Raw genomic sequence first — 20864 nt, 5'->3', positions numbered from 1 at the left:
TGCAACTATGGTAAAATTATAGACTCATGAAAATAGGAGGTTATATTAGGAAAGCTGACAAACTATTGTAGGAGTTTTTCCGGAAAAACTAGCATAATGTACTATTTTTGTATTTTCCTTTTCTATTTCTCTAACTCTCTTTACCAGTTTTCTCTTTTTTTTTAAACTGAAATAAACACAAATTTCAATGTATCCAATTCCTAATACACAAACTTTAAATTGATGTTGTCAAGGTTCCTCCCCCACTCTGAACTCTAGGGTACAGATGTGGGGACTTGCATGAAAAACCTCCTAAGCTTATCTTTACCAGCTTAGGTCAAAACTTCCCCAAGGTACAAAATATTCCACCCGTTGTCCTTGGATTGGCCGCTACCACCACCAAACTAATACTGGTTACTGGGGAAGAGCTGTTTGGACGCGTCTTTCCCCCCAAAATACTTCCCAAAACCTTGCACCCCACTTCCTGGACAAGGTTTGGTAAAAAGCCTCACCAATTTGCCTAGGTGACTACAGACCCAGACCCTTGGATCTTAAGAACAATGAACAATCCTCCCAACACTTGCACCCCCCCTTTTCTGGGAAATGTTGGATAAAAAGCCTCACCAATTTGCATAGGTGACCACAGACCCAAACCCTTGGATCTGAGAACAATGAAAAAGCATTCAGTTTTCTTACAAGAAGACTTTTAATAAAAATAGAAGTAAATAGAAATAAAGAAATGCCCCCTGTAAAATCAGGATGGTAGATATCTTACAGGGTAATTAGATTCAAAAACATAGAGAACCCCTCTAGGCAAAACCTTAAGTTACAAAAAAGATACACAGACAGAATTAGTTATTCTATTCAGCACAATTCTTTTCTCAGCCATTTAAAGAAATCATAATCTAACACATGCCTAGCTAGATTACTTACTAAAAGTTCTAAGACTCCATTCCTGGTCTATCCCCGGCAGAAACCAGTATAAGACAGACACACAGACCCTTTGTTTCTCTCCCTCCTCCCAGCTTTTGAAAGTATCTTGTCTCCTCATTGGTCATTTTGGTCAGGTGCCAGCGAGGTTACCTTTAGCTTCTTAACCCTTTACAGGTGAGAGGAGCTTACCCCTGGCCAGGAGGGATTTCAAAGGGGTTTACCCTTCCCTTTATATTTATGACAGATGTACTCTATGTTGTGTTGCTAGTGGATCAAATGTAAGGAATTGAAAGAGGGCAGAAGATAGATAATGTATACCAACCACCACTTATTACACTTGGAAAATTCTTGAACTTATTTGGATTAAATTGGTGTTGACTTCTTTATGGTGATGTATTCTAAAGGTGAAGTTAAAAGTTAATTTCAGACTTGTTAGCAACCTATTTAGATAGTGTTACTTTATTAGTCTGTTTTAGTGAACTTAAATACAAATGGCTAGTCTGTTGGTGTGCTGAGACCAGTTGCTATCATGCTGACCAGTATTCTCTCATTGATTCCTTGAATTCCTCTCACTGATCTGTCCATATCTGTATGTGGTTTCTTGTCTTATACTTAAATAAGGCAGGAGTGTCTTTGTGTTTTTATAGTGCCTACCAAAATGGAGTCATTGTGGTCCATGAATGGGGGTCCTAGGCACTACAATAATACAAATAATAAATTGAATATAATTAAAATATTTACATTCACATCTGATTTTAAAATGTGATCATCTGAATGTGGATTTTAATCTGGACAGAGCACTATAGACATGACTTTCACAACCCCTCAGCTTCAGGAAAAGTGCCAGCAACAAAACAGCAGTCTTCATCAACTTCGCTAAAGCTTTTGACTCTAAGTCACAAGGGTCTCTGGAAATGTTTGTTCACGTTTGGATGCCCTGCAAAGTTTAGTTCTGTCATTTGGTCCTTTTATGATGGGACGAGGGTCAGTGTGTTGGAAAATGGTGAGATATCTGACTCCTTTCTGGTGACCAATGGCAATAAACAAGACTGGCTCCCATGCTCTTTTGCATCCTTTTTTGGAGCTATGCTTAGGGATGCATTTCATGACATTGACAGAGGAGTATTTATCCAGTTCCACACTGATGGGATTTTGTTCCATCTGCAACACTTCAATGTTCACATGAAAGTGGCAGATTTACTCATTAAGGAACTTTTGATTGCTAATGATTGTGCACTGGCTTCTCACTCGATTGATGACGTTCAATTTATAACTGACCGCTTTGCTCATGCAATCATTTTGGTTTTACAATCAACCTAAAGAAACCTGTGCCAGGGGATAGGCATGTCTTCCCAGTTCAGATCAAAAGTGCACCTCTCAAGTCCTTGAAGTTTTGCTGCCTCAGGAGTGAACTGTCACAGAATGCCACAAATGAGGATGAGATTACCGATCACAAAGCTAAAACCAGCTCTGCATCTGGAATGCTCTCACACCACTTTAGAAAAATAGAGGCATCAAAATAAGCACTAAACTAAATGTCTGTTGAGGGGGGTCATGCTTACAATGCTTCTGTATGATTGTGAGATGTGAACAACAAATTGCCACCATATTGATTGGTCCATATGTGCTGTCTCTGGTATAGTTACAGTATCAGTTGGAGGGACAGGATTCCCAATATCAAAATTCTTAATTATTGTCAGGTATCTGGCATTCAAAGCATGCTCATAAAAGCTTAGCTGCATTGATCTGAGCATCTCATGAGCATCGCCCACTCGAGAATACCCAAGGCCATATTTTATGGTGAGCTAAAGTAAAGCTTTTTTTCTCATGGTGGCCAGTACAAATGATATAAAGACACACTGAAGTCTCAAATGTGAAAGCATGTCCAGTTGACGTCACCAACTGGGAAGCAAGATGATGGCAGATTTGTCATGTCATCAAGAACCACTTTGAAGCAAGTCATTAGCACCTTATGTGAAATCTGTGAACATGACAAAAGCAAGGATACAGCAGCCTGTGATGTTGATGGGTAATCTCGTCTGTCCCACATGTATCAGTGTTTGCAGTTCTTGCATATATGTGTTTGTTTGCTGAATCTTTTATGTCAACATGGACAGGAGACTCCATCATAATCAAAGTGCATTTCTATTCAGAAAAATGACTGTGCAAATAGCATTGTAGGGTGGCATGTTTATTTTCTGTCAGACTGAATGTGGTATTTCCTGTCTGTAAGCCTGCAAACTCAATGCGTTTTAAGAGCTAAAATGAATTCTTTTTAATCTCACACGTCATAAAGATTCACATTCCAAATTATGCCTTCAGTGACACCAGTGCAGGCAGACTGTTTTAGGTGAATTTGTGCAGGTGTAGTTGGTTCAGTTTGATAAACAATTCTGTTGCTCCTGTACAAGAATGAAGAATCCTACCACTATAACCCCTTGTCAGCTTAGTTGGCTCCTCAGATCTGCTGAGTGGAGTAAAAGTAAAAATATAAAGAAAGTTTGTCACTAAAGTAAACAGATATTACTTTGAAAACTCAATCTTGTTGAGCCAATATGTTGAACAAGAAGGTGCCAATTTACCATAGTCATTTTCCAGAGTAGAGCTGCATTAAGGGTTATATTTTCCTTCTGGTGCTATAATTCTCAATAATGGCTGTTGTTCAGAGTGTGGAGGCATTGTTAGTGGAGTATCAAATGGATTGGTATGGGGACCATGGCAGCTCAAAGAGATATGTAAAACATTCACAGAGGGGTTGAGATTCTGTAAATAGAGCCCTGCTTTAGTTGATATGATAGCTCAATGCATTTGCTCTTGTTATGAGATATTTGCATCTTGATATCCTTCATAAGATCTTACGGGGGTGGGGTGAGGGTGAGGGTGAGGGGAGAGGTGAGTATGTGTGAGGTGTTCTTGTTGCACTACATAAACTTCCTCCAGACAGTTCTCTGAGCTACCACACTCCCAAACATTTACCATCTTCTGTTTAAAGGGCTCTTACGAGCACAACATTGAATTCAGTAAAAATAGTAACAATATTAAAGCAGCTATTTTTTAATTCTTAAATAGCGTTATATAACATCAAGATTTAGGTCTGAAAATTTCAAGAAAGCGAGTTAGTTTAATTATGTCTGCCATTATGCTAAATTACCAATAACAATTGTACATAGCTATTTCAATTACAGTAACACTTTCCATAATTTCCTAGTAGTGGAGGCCATTCATGAACGAGACAGACAAAATAGCTCAAAGTCCACCCTGGAAAGTAAGGACCCCAACAGACTAGATGTTTTTGGTCCCCAACCTTATTCTTCAACCACACTTTTTGGTTCAGAATAGCAAATCATGCTCATGGCAAAATACCACTATCTGAATTACAACAAATTAAATGTGTTTATTGAGCACTTACTAGATGAACATTGTGATGTACATAAAGCCATTGCACATTGCTCCAGGCCTCCTTGGACGTTGCAGATATAGCAGCATGGTCTATATCCACTACAGTGGTCATGAGGAGAGCTTCTTGGCTGAAGCTGTTGGGCATCCCAAGAAAGGTCCAGAGTACCTCCGAAGACCTCCCCTTTGAAGATTGCAAGCTCTTTAAAGACTTGACATATACATCTCTTCAAACTTTCAGATGCCGTTAATGTTAAAGGTTCTCAACAAGATCAAACAAGATCGGAACAGGGTCATATTGATTGTGTCAACATGGCCAAGACAAGTTTGGTATCTCTATCTAATCAGACTCACTTTTCACCCTCCATGCGAGTTTCTATTCATTCCTCGCCTAATGACTCAGGATGCTGGTCAAACACTTCACCCCAGCCCGCAGATTCTGAGACTTCAAGCATGGTTTCTTGGTGGGTTCTCGGGAGTCGAGGTATCCTATTCAGGAGAGGTACAACACATCTTATTAGATGGTAGAAAAGACTCCACAAGAAATACTTACCTCCAGAAATAGAAAAGCTATTATCTTTGGTGCAACAGTCATCAGATTTAGCTGACTCACTCTCTTCTTCCCAGGATATTGGATTACCTGTTGGAACTGAAAACATTGGGTCTTTCTGTGAATTGCATTAGGATATACTTAGCAGCAATAACAGCTTTTCACACAGCCAGAATGGATTTTTCACTCTTTGCTTACTCAACTACAACAAGATTTCTAAGAGGTTTTTCGAATCTCTGCCCCAAAATCAGAGATCCCATTCCTAGCTGGGACCTCAACTTAGTCCTGAATTCCTTTTGAGCTACTAGCTACGTTTTCTTTATTAGATTTATCTATGAAGACAGCCTTCCCTGTAGCTATCACTTCTGCACAAAGGGTTGGAGAAGTGGGGATTTTAATGGCTGACCCCCCCCCCCCCATTTGCAGTATTCACCAGAGAGAAAGTATCACTACGGATCAATCCAAGATTTTTACCTAAGTCGTCCTCAGAATTTCTTATTAATCAAACCATTTATCTTCCATTTTCCCCCTCAAAACCACACCCAACTACTAAAGAAGCCATATTTCATACCCTAATTGCCAGGAGGACATTAGCCCTTTATCTAGAGAGGACCAAACCATTTAAAAGATCTCCTAGGCTATTTGAATCTTTTGTAGACAGAAACAAGTGTTCAGCTGTTTCAAAACAGAGGTTATCAAAGTGGATCTCCAGATATATTAGGAACTGTTACAACTGAACTCTTGTTCAACCCCCTTCCAGGGTGATAGCACATTCCAAAAAATCAGTATCTACTTCTATAGCCTCACTGAAAGATGTACCAATTGCAGACATCTTGAGAGTAGCAACTTGGTCCTCTGTTCATAAGTTTTCCAGTCATTATGCATTGGTGCCTGTGGCTAGATCAGATGCTGCTGTAGGCAATGCAATTCTCTTTTCTGCTTTGGACTCTGTTCCAAACCTCCCGCTCCCTTAGGGGGATACTACTTGGGAGTTACCTGAAGTGAAGCACCCACAGGGACACATTTCAAAGAAGGAGCAGTTACTCACCTTGTGCAGTAACTGGAGTTCTTCAAGATGTGTCCCGCTCAGGGTGCTCCACTGTCCTCCTTCCACTTTACTTCAGTCTGCCTTGCAGAACTTTGATGGAGACGGAACTGAGGGCAGTTCACCCACACAGCCCCATATAGTCTTGGTGCAGGGCACAAGGATGTGTGGAGGGCACGTGCAGACCCAACAGGCACCACTACCAAAATACTTTGATCAAAGGTGCAGAATGCAGGAGCACCTGAAGTGGAGCACCCACAGGGAAATACACCTCAAAGAACCCCAATTAATACACAAAGTGAGTAACCTCTCCTTAACATAAATGGCAGTTCTGTCCACACTGAGAGCAAAAGGTTTGGGTAGCAGCCGAGTTAGTCGGTATCTGCAAAAAGAACAGGAGTACCTGTGGCACCTTAGAGACTAACAAATTTATTAGACCATAAGCTTTCGTGGGCTACAGCCCACTTCATTGGAAGCACAGAATGAAACATATAGTAAGAAGATATATATGCTGTGGTAAACCCAGGACAAACAGCTACAAAAGGAGGGTAGTAATTAGTCCCAGGGGATTAAAAGGCCCCACCCTATCCACTGAGGAGAGAGAACCATGGGGCAATAAAGTTCAGCTGGAAAAGGGGTTGCTAGGGAACCAATTAGGTGCAGCTGACTCCAACTACTTGGGACCTTTTTGAACCCTCCCCTGGGTGGTAGGAGGGGGAGAGTGAGGGAGTGAGAGGAGCAGGGAAGTTGCCAGTAGGCTGTTTGCAGCAAGACACTAGACCTTCCCAGTAGGGAGGCTGCACTCGCTCCCCAGAAGGGAAGGAAAACAAGCACAAGGGACTGACTAAGGAGAGGAGTAGCAGGACCCTGTGCCACCTATAAGGATTCGCCTTGCCCCAAACCTGAGTCTCCAAAGCTAAAAAGGACTGAGCCTACTGAGGCGAACAAGGTATTTTGCCACACATGGTGTGAGAAGTGGGATGTGGTGAGTGAGTAAGGCTCTGTGGCAAGCCATCTCAGGGCAGGGTGAATCACACACACAAAAAAATGGAGGATGTAGTGAAGGCATTGGTACAGGCCACTGCTGCCCAACAAGAGGCTACCAGGGTGCAGATGCTTGCCCAGCAAGAGTCAGTACGCGTCCAACAGGAGACAAACCAAACCATATCTCCTTGCCTTCGAGAGGATGGCACTGCGGGAGGCCTGGCCCCAAGACCAGTGGGCAGGTATCCTGGCTCCATTTCTGTGTGGGGAGCCCCAGAAGGCCTATTTCGACATAACCACAGGGACAGCTATGGATTACTCTCAGCTGAAGGTGGAATTCCTGGGAAGGTCAGGTGTGATGTCAGCCATACGGGCCCAGCACTTCCATGAGTGGAAATTCTGGGACAGCAAACCACCGAGGTCCCAGCTATTTGATTTAATCCAACTTGCCCGGAAGTGGCTCCGACCTGAGATCCATGGGCCGGAGAAGATGGTGGAAATCCTCGTGTTGGACAGGTACATGAGGAGGTTGCTGCCGGACATACGGGGGTGGGTCCGCCAAAACGATCCCTCCTCCTATGATGAACTAGTTGCCCTCATAGAGAGACACCTAGCAGCCCAAGAACTTTCACGGATCCACCGGGGAAGGAAGGCGCCAGAATCGGAGACAAGTCTCTGCGCCAAAGCCCCGGTTTGCCCTAGCACCAGGCCAGACTATGGAGGGGAGGAAGGAAGCTGAAGAGCAGCCAGAGGTCCCGGGGAGACTTGAGGACGGGGGGGGGAGAGGCTCAGGGGATAAAGCCCAGTAGCCTGAAAAATCGGGGGCTGCCCGAGCAGGGTACCGATGTTATGCATGTGGCAAATTGGGGCATATCGCTGCCCAATGCCCAAATCTAGAAGAGCCCATGCAATGTGAACTGGGAGATAAAGGGGGACCTTGTGTTCTAATAAGTCTAGTAGGGGTTGCGATGGTCCCTCATAGATACGCTGGACCCGTTAAGATGAATGGTATAGAGACCACCGCGTTAGTAGACTCGGGAAGTGCAATCATGCTGGTCTCGGGAAAGCTGGTCGGGCAGGACCAACTATCCTGGGCCAAATGCTCAGGAATATCCTGTGTGCATGGGGATGTCAGTTATTACCCGACCATCCCTGTAAAAACAGAAGTTCTTGGAAACCCCACTAAGGTGACTGTGGGAGTAGTTCTGAAACTCCCCTACCCAGTCCTTATCGGACGAGACTTCCCGGGGTTTGATAGCCTGCTCCCTGGGGAGAAGGTGGAAGAAAATAATGAACCCGGGACCCCGGTGGTGGCCCAGATAGATAACCTTCCCTCCCCCCCGGCCTTCCATGAATTTGGCCAGGATTTGTTCTCCCCGCCGGGAAAGCCCCGGAAGACTCGGAGGGAACGGAGGGCGGATAAAAGGAGGGGAACGAGGATCTTGACCCAGTACCAGAAATCTACGCTTGTAGGGGAAAGAGGTGGCTCAACGGACAGCGGGGCGGGGCAGGAGATCAACAACCCAATAGCCGGCCTTATTCCCCGGGGGTTTTCCCCGAGGGGGAGACAGAGGTAGATCCCCCTGAGTTTGGACAAATGGGGACCTCACTCGGGAATTTTGGTCAGGATCAGGCCAATGAGCCAATACACAGCAATATTTGTAAAGAAGTAGTTGAGGTAAACGGGGTCCCCGTGGAGGGATGAGTCAAGGGCCATATTATGTGATTAAGGGTGATCTGCTATACAGAGTAGTCCAGGTCCCAAGAGCAAGTCGTAGAACAACTCTTGGTCCCGCAGAAACATAAGAGGGGTGTGATGGATCTAGCTCACAGCCATCTGTTTGGGGGCCATCTAGGGGTAGATAAGACCCTTGATCGGATTCTGCAGAGGTTTTTTTGGCCCGGCATTTATGCGGCTGTCCAGCGATATTGTACCTCCTGTCCAGAATGTCAGTTACATGGGCCCAGACCACACCTAAGGGCCCCTTTGGTACCTCTACCAATTATTGAAATCCCATTCGAGCGAATAGCTATGGATCTAGTAGGGCCACTGGAGAAGTCAGCCCAGGGTCATCAGTACATTCTGGTAGTACTAGATTATGCCACCCAATATCCCGAGGCCTTACCCCCACGGAACACCATGTCCAAGACCATAGCCAAAGAATTAGTCCAGATTTTTTCCAGAGTAGGGATACCTAAAGAGATCCTGACGGACCAAGGGACCCCCTTTTTGTGTCTAAGTTAATGAAGGACCTATGTACAATGCTCCATATACGGACCCTCAGGACATCAGTCTATCATCCCCAGACTGATGGTCTTGTTGAATGCTTCAATAGAACATTGAAGAACATGCTACGGAAAGTGGCTAGTCGCGATGGGAAAGACTGGACACCCTGCTGCCTTACTTGCTGTTTGCTGTACGGGAGGTTTGTTAGGGGGCTTATTCCTTCACCCACTCACTTCCCTGGTCCTTCTCGCATGAACAGAGAGCAACAATACCCGAAGTCCGAAGGTGCAAACAATTCGATGTTTATTGGGGTGAACTTCCAGCAAGCTTAAATACAAGTTCCTTTTTTCCTTATTTTCGAATCCCAACTTACTTCCTGTTTGCCCCTAATTTATATAGTAATATTCTTAGCTATACCTTAACCAATCATTCTACTAAAATTTAACTAACCAATCCTAACATGGATTAGCTAACCAATTATATCCCACCACCTTAATTAGTTTACACCCAGCAAAATTAATTATGCAGCAGACAGAAGCAATCACAGAACCAGACAGAGACCATGCCAATAAACAATAGCAAAGTGGGAACTATAATGACAAAACAATACAGAAGTGAGGATTTCACAACTACATCTGTAAAGACATAAGAGTTTCCCAGCTGTGTCTATTGATAAGTGAGTTCTTACCAGACAGAAAACTATCAACCTCAATTTCCTTTTACAGCTTCTAGGCACTTCCCTTTCTCTGGAGGTGATAGGCACTATAAGGACAGGATTAAATCCCTAACAGCCCAATAGCACCTTATTTCAATGTGACTAGTTTGGAATGTGAGGATGTGACCATTCACTTCCCAGCTTATGGCTGCCTCTGTCGCTTAGCCAAAGGCCTTAGCCTAAGAACAGGGCCTCAGACTGTCACAGTAAGAGAAGGCCCTTACACTGGCAGACAGTGATTTTGATTCTTTCTTTTATACCTCTAACTAGCCAAGTGATAGGAATACACCTAAATTCTTAGAGTATAGGCCTTTACAGACAGGCCTGAATATCTATATCCTAACAAGGTTCCCCAAGCTTCCACTGGATTCTCCCCATTCGAGCTGTTATATGGTCGCCAACCCAGGGGCATATTGGACATGGCCAAAGAGGGCTGGGAAGAACAGCCGAACACGGAGAAACATCGTTGAACATGTATTGCAAATGAAAGACAGGATAGCCCAAGCTGCCCCTCTTGTGCGCAAACACCTGGAGAATCATAGAATCATAGAATATCAGGGTTGGAAAGGACCTCAGGAGGTCATTTAGTTCAACGCCCTGCTCAAAGCAGGACCAATCCCCAATTAAATCATCCAAGCCAGGGCTTTGTCAAGCCTGACCTTAAAAACTTCTAAGGAAGGAGATTCTACCACCTCCCTAGGTAACGCATTCCAGTGTTTCACCACCCTCCGAGTGAAAAAGTTTTTCCTAATATCCAACCTAAACCTCGCGCACTGCAACTTGAGACCATTACTCCTTGTCCTGAGAATAGTCTAGAACCATCCTCTTTGGAACCACCTCTCAGGTAGTTGAAAGCAGCTATCAAATCCCTCCTCATTCTTCTCTTCTGCAGACTAAACAAACCCAGTTCCCTCAGCCTCTCCTCATAAGTCATGTGTTCCAGACCCCTAATCATCTCTGTTGCCCTTCGCTGGACTCTCTCCAATTTTTCCACATCCTTCTTGTAGTGTGGGGCCCAAAACTGGACACAGTACTCCAGATGAGGCCTCACCAATGTCGAATAGAGGGGAATGATCATGTCCCTCGATCTGCTGGCTATGCCCCTACTTATACATCCCAAAATGCCATTGGCCTTCTTGGCAACAAGGGCACACTGCTGACTCATATCCAGCTTCTCGTCCACTGTCACCCCTAGGTCCTTTTCCGCAGAACTGCTGCCTAGCCATTCTGTCTCTAGTCTGTAGCAGTGCATTGGATTCTTCCATCCTAAGTGCAGGACCCTGCACTTATCCTTGTTGAACCTCATCAGATTTGTTTTGGCCCAATCCTCCAATTTGTCTGGGTCCCTCTGTATCCTATCCCTACCTGCCACCGTATCTACCACTCCTCCTAGTTTAGTATCATCTGCAAATTTGCTGAGAGTGCAATCCACACCATCCTCCAGATCATTTATGAAGATATTGATCAAAACCGGCCCCAGGACTGACCCTTGGGGCACTCCACTTGATACCGGCTGCCATCTAGACATGGAGCCATTGATCACTACCCATTGAGCCCGACAATCTAGCCAACTTTCTACCCATCTTGTAGTGCATCCATCCAGCCCATTCTTCTTTAACTGGCTGACAAGAATACTGTGGGAAACCGTGTCAAAAGCTTTGCTAAAGTCAAGAAACAATACATCCACTGCTTTCCCTTCATCCACAGAACCAGTAATCTCATCATAGAAAGCACTTAGATTAGTCAGGCATGACCTTCCCTTGGTGAATCCATGCTGACTGTTCCTGATCACTTTCCTCTCATGTAAGTGCTTCAGGATTGATTCCTTGAGGACCTGCTCCATGATTTTTCCGGGGATTGAGGTGAGGCTGACTGGCCTGTAGTTCCCAGGATCCTCCTTCTTCCCTTTTTTAAAGATGGGCACTACATGAGCCTTTTTCCAGTCGTCTGGGACTTCCCCTGATCGCCATGAGTTTTCGAAGATAAGATTGAGAAGGCCCAAGGGGCCCAACGGACATACTACAATCGCCAAGCAATGACGTGGAAGTTCCAGGTGGGAGACCGGGTAATGATGCTCATACCCACAGCAGAGAGCAAGCTCTTGGCCAGGTGGCAGGGGCCATATGAGATTAATAGAAGCCATAGGAGAAGTCGACTATAAGGTCCGACAGCCGGGTCGCTGGAAGCTGGAACAGATCTACCATATAAACCTGCTGAAACCACGTCAGGATAGAGAAGCACATGTGGTTGCACTAGGGGCATCATCCCCTAAAAGCAACCAACCCGACCAAGTGGGAATATCCCTGGAGTTGACTCCAGAGCAATGATCTGAAGTGATCAGCCTGATTAAATGCAACCAGGATGTGTTCTCAGAAAAGCCAGGCAGGACTACTGAGGTTCACCATCACATCCTCACAGAGCCTGGAGTGAAGGTGAACGTCAAGCCATACCGATTCCTGGAGGCCAAAAGAGAGGAGATCAGGACAGAGGTCAGGAAAATGCTGGCCTTTAGGAGTCATTGAAGAATCTCAGAGCCAATGGTCAAGTCCAGTGGTTTTAGTGCCTAAGCCGGATGGCAGCGTGAGGTTCTGCAATGACTTCCGAAAGCTGAATGAGGTGTCCCAGTTTGATGTGTACCCTATACCCCGGATAGATGAGCTAATTGACAGATTGGGAAAAGCACGGTTTATGTCTACCCTTGACCTGACCAAAGGCTGTTGGCAGATCCCCCTGGCCAAGGCCGACAAAGAGAAGACGGCCTTTGCAACTCCAGAGGGACTATATCAGTACACTGTCCTCCCATTTGGATTGCATGGGGCGCCCGCTACTTTCCAAAGGCTCATGGAAAAACTGTTGCGACCACATGGCAAGTACGCAGCAGTCTATCTCGACAACGTTATCATATATAGCCCCAACTGGGAGACACACTTGGAGAAGGTGGAGGCAGTGCTGGATACTCTGAGGAAGGCAGGGCTGATGGCAAACCCCTCCAACTGTTCGCTCGGGCTGGCTGAAGCCAAATACCTCGGGTATATAGTGGGGAGGGGCGTGGGGAGGCCCCAACTCAACAAGTTAGAAGCTATACAGAAGTGGCCCCGACCACTCTGAAAAAAACAGGTCAGGGCATTCCTGGGACTAGTGGGGTACTATAGACAGTTCATTCCCTACTTTGCCACCAGGGCATGCCCATTAACGGACCTAACGAAAGCTCGGGGCCCAGACACAGTAAGATGGATGACCGCGGCTGAAGATGCTTTTTCAGATCTACAGACAGCCCTCTGCACTGACCCCATACTTGTGGCCCCAGACTCGGGGAAGGAGTTTATCCTACAAACCGACACCTCTGATGTAGGGTTGGGGGCAGTACTTTCACAAATGGTCGGGGATGACGAACACCCTGTCCTCTTCCTCAGTAGGAAGCTACTGCCTAGGGAACGGAAATACGCCGTTGTCGAAAAAGAATGCCTGGCGGTAAAATGGGCCGTAGAAAGCCTCCGCTACTATCTACTGGACAGAGGTTTATCCTTGTCACGGACCATGCCCCTCTGCAGTGGATGCACCAAAATAAAGACAAAAATGCCAGAGTGACGAGATGGTTCCTGTCGCTTCAACCCTTCCACTTCAGAGTACAACGTAGGTCTGGAATCCAACATGGCAATGCGGATGGCCTGTCGAGAGTGCACTGTTTGCCGACCCAAGTAGCCCAGCCCCATAGTGTTGGGCGGGGGGGAGGAGGGGAGGAATATGTGGTAAACCCAGGACAAACAACTACAAAAGGGGGGTAGTAATTAGTCCCAGGGGATTAAAAGGCCCCTCCCTATCCACTGAGGAGAGAGAACCATGGGGCAATAAAGTTCAGCTGGAAAAGGGGTTGCTAGGGAACCAATTAGGTGCAGCTGACTCCAACTACTTGGGACCTTTTTAAACCCTCCCCTGGGTGGTACGAGGGGGAGAGTGAGGGAGTGAGAGGAGCAGGGAAGTTGCCAGTAGGCTGTTTGCAGCAAGACACCAGACCTTCCCAGTAGGGAGGCTGCACTTGCTCCCCAGAAGGAAAGGAAAACAAGCACAAGGGACTGACTGAGGAGAGGAGTAGCAGGACCCTGTGCCACCTATAATGATTTGCCTTGCCCCAAACCTGAGTCTCCAAAGCTAAAAAGGACTGAGCCTACTGAGGCGAACAAGGTATTTTGCCACAATACATACAGAGAAGGTGGAAGTTGCCATACAAACTGTAAGAGGCTAATTAATTAAGATGAGCTATTACCAGCAGGAGAAAAAAAACTTTTGCAGTGATAATCAAGATGGCCCATTTAGACAGCTGACAAGAAGGTGTGAGGATACTTAACATGTGGAAATAGATTCCACATGTGTAAGACTGAGCCACTCCCAGTCTCTGTTCAAACCCAAGTTAATGGTATCTAGTTTGCATATTAATTCAAGCTCAGCAGTTTCTCGTTGGAGTCTGTTTTTGAAGCTTTTCTGTTGCAAAATTGCAACCCTTAAATCTTTTACTGAGTAGCCAGAGAGGTTGAAGCGTTCTCCTACCGGTTTTTGAATGTTATGATTCCTGATGTCAGATTTGTGTCCATTTATTCTTTTGCATAGAGATTGTCCGGTTTGGCCAATGTACATGGCAGAGGGGCATTGCTGGCACATGATGGCATATATCACATTGGTAGATGTGCAGGTGAACGAGCCACTGATGGCGGGGCTAATGTGATTAGGTCCCATGATGGTGTCACTTGAATAAATATGTGGACAGAGTTGGCATCAGGCTTTGTTGCAAGGATAGGTTTCTGGGTTAGTGTTTTTGGTGTGTGGTCGCTGGAGAGTATTTGCTTCAGGTTGGGGGGCTGTATGTAAGCGAGGACTGGTCTGTCTCCTAAGATCTGTGAGAGTGAGGGATCATTTTTCAGGATAGGTTGTAAATCTTTGATGAAAATGTATCTCATAATGTTTGGTTTTTGCTTTCCTCATGTAGTTTATTTATTCAGTAGTATAAAAATTGTGTTGTATTTGTGTTAATCACGATCAAGTGTACATCCATCTTGTATGTTTTGCTAATACTTTTGAATAAATCACGGCACATACTTAAACTCATTTTATGAAAATGCTTCATAAGTCTTTGTTTTCAATCTGCCTCTCTATTTTTTTTTATTCTGGAAGAACAGTTAAACTTCCTTGACTTTATTTTACAGAGTGGCACATTGCAAACCAGTTCTAAAAAGCCATCTTATTGTATGTTCCCTTACCTGCATCCTACAACAGATGACAGTCTGTCTCCCTGTCATAGGATTGGAGAAGAGAGGTCTACAACGTTAAATTAACAGTGACTGATTAACCCTTGTGAAATAGTACTAGGGGCTAGGGAAGCTAACAAATGCTTACCTGTGTTAGAAGAACCATTCAGTGTAGGTGTAAGTAGTCTCCTTAATTCTCCTAATATTACTTTTTTCTTCATATTATAAGTGTCACAGGAAAGATGTTGGATCAGGAGATAAGATAAGAGGATGTCTGTCACGGGAAATGGTTCATAATATAAAAAGTTTGAGAGCTACTGGTCTAGAAGAAGACGACATCAGGACAGGGGTAATCAGTTATTTTTTGTCAAGATCCAAATTTCTTGGTCAAGTTATAATCAAGGTCCAGACTCCAGAGAAAATAATAAAAAAATAATAACAATAATGATAAAAATAAATAAAAAGATTTTGGGGACTGTTCAAAAGCACCTGGTGGTTCAGATTTGGCCTGTGATCCACCTGTTGAGTACCCCTGCATTACGATGTCCTCATGTGCTTGTTTATCTGCACAGTGACATATTTTAATGTATCTAATTTGCATTATAGACCCCTAATTTATCCTAAGTTTAATGTTCTGTTTTTAACCCTTAATTTTTATTTACTTGGGATATGTTGGTGTAAATATAAGTCTAGACTGGCACATTCAGAACCCTGACCCATTAGTATGACTTTTCTTCTAAGTTCTTGCACTAGTCCTTTCAAAGCAAATATCATGCAGCTAGGGCCGAGTTATGCAATTGTAATGTTATTAATGTTCAAAAATGACAAGTCTGAATGATACCATGGGATCTAGATAACCAGTTCAACCTAGGTTCCTGTAACTACAAGGCTCTACCATTCGATGGTGGTTATGATAGTCTCAGGTCAGTTAATAGAGGACATCACAGTGAATTAACTGATGTCCTGATTTATGCTCAGTAGGGTGGACAAGAATTGAAGGGGCAAGGAAACGGAACTCCCCTTCTGCCCGTAAAACTTGTGTCTCCAAGTCAGGATTATTAGTGGAATATTGTGGGCCTACTCAGTGTCACTGTTTGTGTTAAACCTGTAAATAAAGGACTTAATATTCCAGTGCTGTGAACTGAGCATTTTTAATAGTGTTACATTTATTTGAAAATGTTCATTAAAGCAAATTCCAGTTTTCTGCTATGCTGCCAGTCCAGTGAGACTTAGGAGACTTTGTCAGAGTGAAGAATACTAACATTTTAAATTGCTTGGTTTACAAGATGGGACTCATTTCTATAGGGCTGTATGGGAGTGACTGTGTTCGTTCACATATCTGGTGATGAGTGTAATTTATGTGTTTAGGTAGATGGACTTGCACTGAATGTTTATCTTCACTGTGCTTTACTGTAATGGTTTGCTACTATCGAGTAACATAGCATTCACCACACCTCTCCTCCTTGTCTGCATGGCATGATGTTTGACCCAAAAAAAGAAGTGATGGTCACCTACTTCTATGATTTCAGTGTAATTAGATTATTACAATGTATTCACAAGACTTGTGTATGTTTGTTTCTTTTGCATGTTACATTTAAACTTATCTCTGGCTGGAAGGTCAGGCATAAAGTTATTTCTGGAAATAAATCATTAATGCTATACATATATATTCCAGTCAGGTGTCCCGAAACAGTAGCACTCCTGCTTCATCTATTACTTGAAGTGAAGATGAGAATTTACAAGTTCTCAGTTGTTTTATTCAGTCACCAACTTGATCATGACTATGTTGGTGTTTTAAGTCACAGGGAACTCTGGTTCCGTGTCACCTTTCTCTTCCAGAAGCACAATCCCTTCATAATCAGTATTACACACTGTATGAATTGGATATTTGTGCTTTTTTAGAATATATTGCCCTGCAAAAAAAATCAGTTTTGAAGGAATGGAAGGCTGTATGATGATCTAAAATGACACCAAAATATCAGATGTGCTATCTCTGGATTATTACTATTTCAGACAGTACAGTAATTAATGTAGTAGGTGAATTAAAATACCCACCCAGAAAACTTTTTGTGAAACATATAGAGCATAAAAACCCTTTGTTTCCTTAAGAACGTTTCCAAAGAGATAGAACAGGGATTCTCGAACTGGGGATCGTCACAAGGTTATTACATGGGGGGGTCGCAAGCTGTCAGCCTCCACCTGACATTTTAACCCTGCATGATCTCCAGCGTTTATAATAGTGTTAAATAGAAAAAAAGGGGTTTTAATTTATAAGGGGGGGTCGCACTCATAGGTTTGCTGTGTGAAAGGAGTCGCCAGTACAAAAGTTTGAGAAACACTGGGATAGACTAAATGTTTGATAATTTTCATAACTGCCAAATTTGCTGTTTAAGTATTTTATCTCCTTCCATTTTAAATTACCATTGTAAATTTTTCATTGGGCTAAACTTGGCATAAGAGTACTCAACTCAAATGCGGATTTGTTTAGAAAGTAATTTTTCATATTGAGTAAACCAAATATTTGTAATAAGAAAATAGCAATCCCCTGAAAACCAAGGGGAAAGTGGAATTCTGTTCTGTGTAAATTGCCAAGATTTTGCGAGTGATATAACTATGATGTAGAGAGCTCTGCAAATGGGATTTTATAACAGAGCATACACTGCTATCCTGAGATTCTGGTACCTATGCAAAATAATGGCAAAAGAATCATGCTGTAAGTGCTTCATGGTTTTACAAGAAGAACTGGAAACTTCATTAGCAAGTTTTTGAGTCTGCAGCGTTTGTTGATGACTTCAAGAGGTTTCTTTAAAAAGTTTCACTATTCAGTTTTAGGGCTCCCATACTTTACTCTGTATAGGTCAGGTATTAATGTTTCATACAGTGGGTCTGCTGGCAGAACCTGGGATAAAAGCACTGAGCAGTTTGTTGTATTCTCAGAGTCTGGGTTTAGTATACAAGCCTCCTGCAATCACCATTCTGTCAGCAGGCCAATAGCTGACTAGTGGAGCCCACAAAGTGGAGCAGGGAGAAGAGCCAAGGCACGCGTGGATGCACTGAATCCGTGCATTTTCTGAGAGTCCTTTGCTGGCAAGCTCCAGTGGAACCTTGACTGGCAGATGTTCCATAGGAGCAGCGGAAGTGTTGCCTTCCCCCAAGTGTGAATGCTTCCACTAGGACAGCTGTCCCTCTGGGCAACCTTCATACCCTGTGCCTACATGGTTGTAGCATGTACATAGTAAATTTCATCACTGTTCTGAGACTTCGTAGTTGCAGGATCAGGCTCTTGATGACATACTAGCTTCAAAGGATGTTGTCATTAATTTAGTGGTTTTGACAGTTCAAGCCACACTGTTATTGAGTCTGAATACAGTACACATAGGTCATCACAATAACTGTATACCTTGCTTAACAGCACATTATGATGTGTGTGTCTGTATGTGTCAAAGGTGACCTGTGTTGACACATGTTGACCATAGTTCCATCTGGAAGCTCTCACCTTCTGAAGTCCATGGGTGTGGTGTTTTCAGTCAAAAATTGTGATTCATCTGTAAATTTAAGGAAAAGAAGATAAGTATATTTTGCTGAATAATAGACTTGGGCCCACATACTTTCTTCTACCATAGTGGGTATGGATGCAACACTTTACTGATGGGGGACAGAAAGTTGTGTGTGTGTGTGTTGTTTTTTGATATGTATAAAGAACAGATCCATTGGGAAAATACATCAGTGAGCTTCAGAAGGTAGGACGTGGCCCTTTCAGTCAGAGCCACAGAAAATGAGACAATTTTATGGTACAAGTATATTACCTTCATCCTTCTATACAACAGTCTTGTATGCAATGACACTGTTTAATCAAGTTCTAATTTCTGACTTAACAGCACATTGTACTGTCCAAAAGTTCTGCTGAAAATTTGATAGGTTTTTGTTGCATGCTTTTACATTCGGATCGTTGCATAATCTGTATGTTCTTGCACATTACTACACATCTAATTTTTTACTCTTGTCTCTGTACCACCAGGCCTCCTGAACCTGTTTACAGCACTGTGAACAAACTGTGTGATAAAGCACCTTCTCCTAGGCACTATTCCCCTGTCGAGTGTGACAAAAGCTTCCTTCTTACAGCTCCCTATCCCCACTACCACATAGGCCTGCTCCCTGACTCTGAGATCACAAGGTACTGCATGTGTTTCTACCTCACTTCCTTTACTGGATTGCATGAGCATCACTAAAGTTGTTTTGTCATCTCCACCTCGCTGTAAAGCTCCCCCTTCTAAGTCTTGCACTTGTCTTTAACCTGGCTTTCACCTCTGCAACATCGTACTGTGGGAGATATATGCTACCTCAATATAATGTTGGTAGTCAAGAGCTGAGGGGGTATACAGGCAGTGTTTGTATCTCTAGGAATGATGCTTTCAGTGTTTCACATGTTATGTATCATATGCTATAGCCTAACCTAGCGTTTTTTTACTTCAGAGCTGAAAAGTGACCAAGACTTCACCGTAAGTTGTAGGAGTTAGGGTTGATGCCATACATTTATTTCCGCTCTGTTTGTGATTTGAGAGGTAACAAAGACTAATTACCCCTCCAAGCCAAATTCTGACTCAGTATCTGAAATGTTGTATTCCCTCAGGTGGCTATGTTATGACAGGAGAGTTTGCCAAACTCAAAATATTGAGAATGAACATAATCAAAAAGTTGAATACAAATTGTGTTTAATGTTGCCTGGAACTTATGATAGATATTTAATCAGGGAAAATGTATTCAGGCCAAAGTCCTCTTTATAAGTACTCTTCAAAACTGTATCCACGGATAACTTAGTTACTATAAGCAAACAAAGCAGTGGTTTTGGAGAAAAAAAGAGATTTAGGCTTAAATTTTCAAAAGTAACTGATGATTTCTGGATGCCTTAGTTTTTGGGTGTGCAATTTGAGACATCTTAAAGGAGCCTGATCCTCAGAAAGTGCTTGAGCATCCATCCTCTGAAAATCAAGGTCTCTTCAAGGTGTCACAAATTGGGCAGTCAAATATTGAGACACCCAAAATCACAAGTCCCTTATGTAGGTCTTAATCATTGGGTCAAAGAGATTTTTAGAAGTCTGTGTTGCAAATGTGAAATAACAGAACTTGTCTAGTACTTGGCCTAAAAGTTACTAACCTTAAATCCACTTGTAACAAAGGGCAGTGTTTGTCTCAAGGAGATTAAGTATGTGTTTTCTATGGTGTCTAAAGGGTGAACACGATGCTTTCAGCACAGGGTCTTTCTAACAAAGTCTCTTGTAAATCAAACCATGTGAAAGTGGGTTGTTTTTTTTCTGAATTTAAGTGTTAATCTGGTCAGTCAATGAGTAGGGATGTTCTCCATAAAACCAATTTATAGAAAATTTTGCTATTGTGTAATAAACTATTAGTTTAGAAAGTATGTGTGCAGTACTATACGTAGTAATATGCTATAGGTATTAATACAGAATGAACTCTGGAATCCTAGGTATTCCCAGGGTCCATATTACCTTCAAATATATCCTCCCCTCCTTCAAATCTCTCTTCAATCCCTACTGTTGCTACAAGAAATCAGCCAATCAAACATGGTTTGGTTGGGTATCTGCTGGCAATAGCTGGTTTTACTTTTAACATAAAAAGGGCAAACACACATGCATACAGTGAGATGCTTGGAATGATCAGGGAACTGCACATCGTGCAATAGCCAGCCTATGTACCAGTCTTATCTGATCTTCATTATTCTAATACTCTCTCCCCACTTCTCATTTTTCACACTCATTTGTTGCATCCTGCCTCCG

General features: G+C 43.3%; 1 protein-coding gene across 17 annotated transcripts in view; it reads left to right on the top strand.

The window, feature by feature from the left end:
- Nucleotides 1-20864, top strand: part of DLG2 (discs large MAGUK scaffold protein 2) — a 1493215-nt gene that overhangs the window by 1125935 nt on the left and 346416 nt on the right. For 15 of the 17 annotated variants that reach the window (XM_073336088.1, XM_073336081.1, XM_073336107.1 and 12 more), the window contains one exon: nucleotides 19088-19243. The exons of the other annotated variants lie outside the window; for them this stretch is intronic. In XM_073336088.1, coding sequence (XP_073192189.1) covers nucleotides 19088-19243 — 156 coding nt within the window. The remainder of the gene's footprint in view (nucleotides 1-19087; nucleotides 19244-20864) is intronic. 17 annotated transcript variants of the gene reach the window in all.

The sequence above is a fragment of the Lepidochelys kempii genome, chromosome 1, assembly GCF_965140265.1.
Source record: "Lepidochelys kempii isolate rLepKem1 chromosome 1, rLepKem1.hap2, whole genome shotgun sequence".
Lineage (NCBI taxonomy): Eukaryota > Metazoa > Chordata > Testudines > Cheloniidae > Lepidochelys > Lepidochelys kempii.
This window is presented reverse-complemented; position numbering and strand designations above follow the sequence as displayed.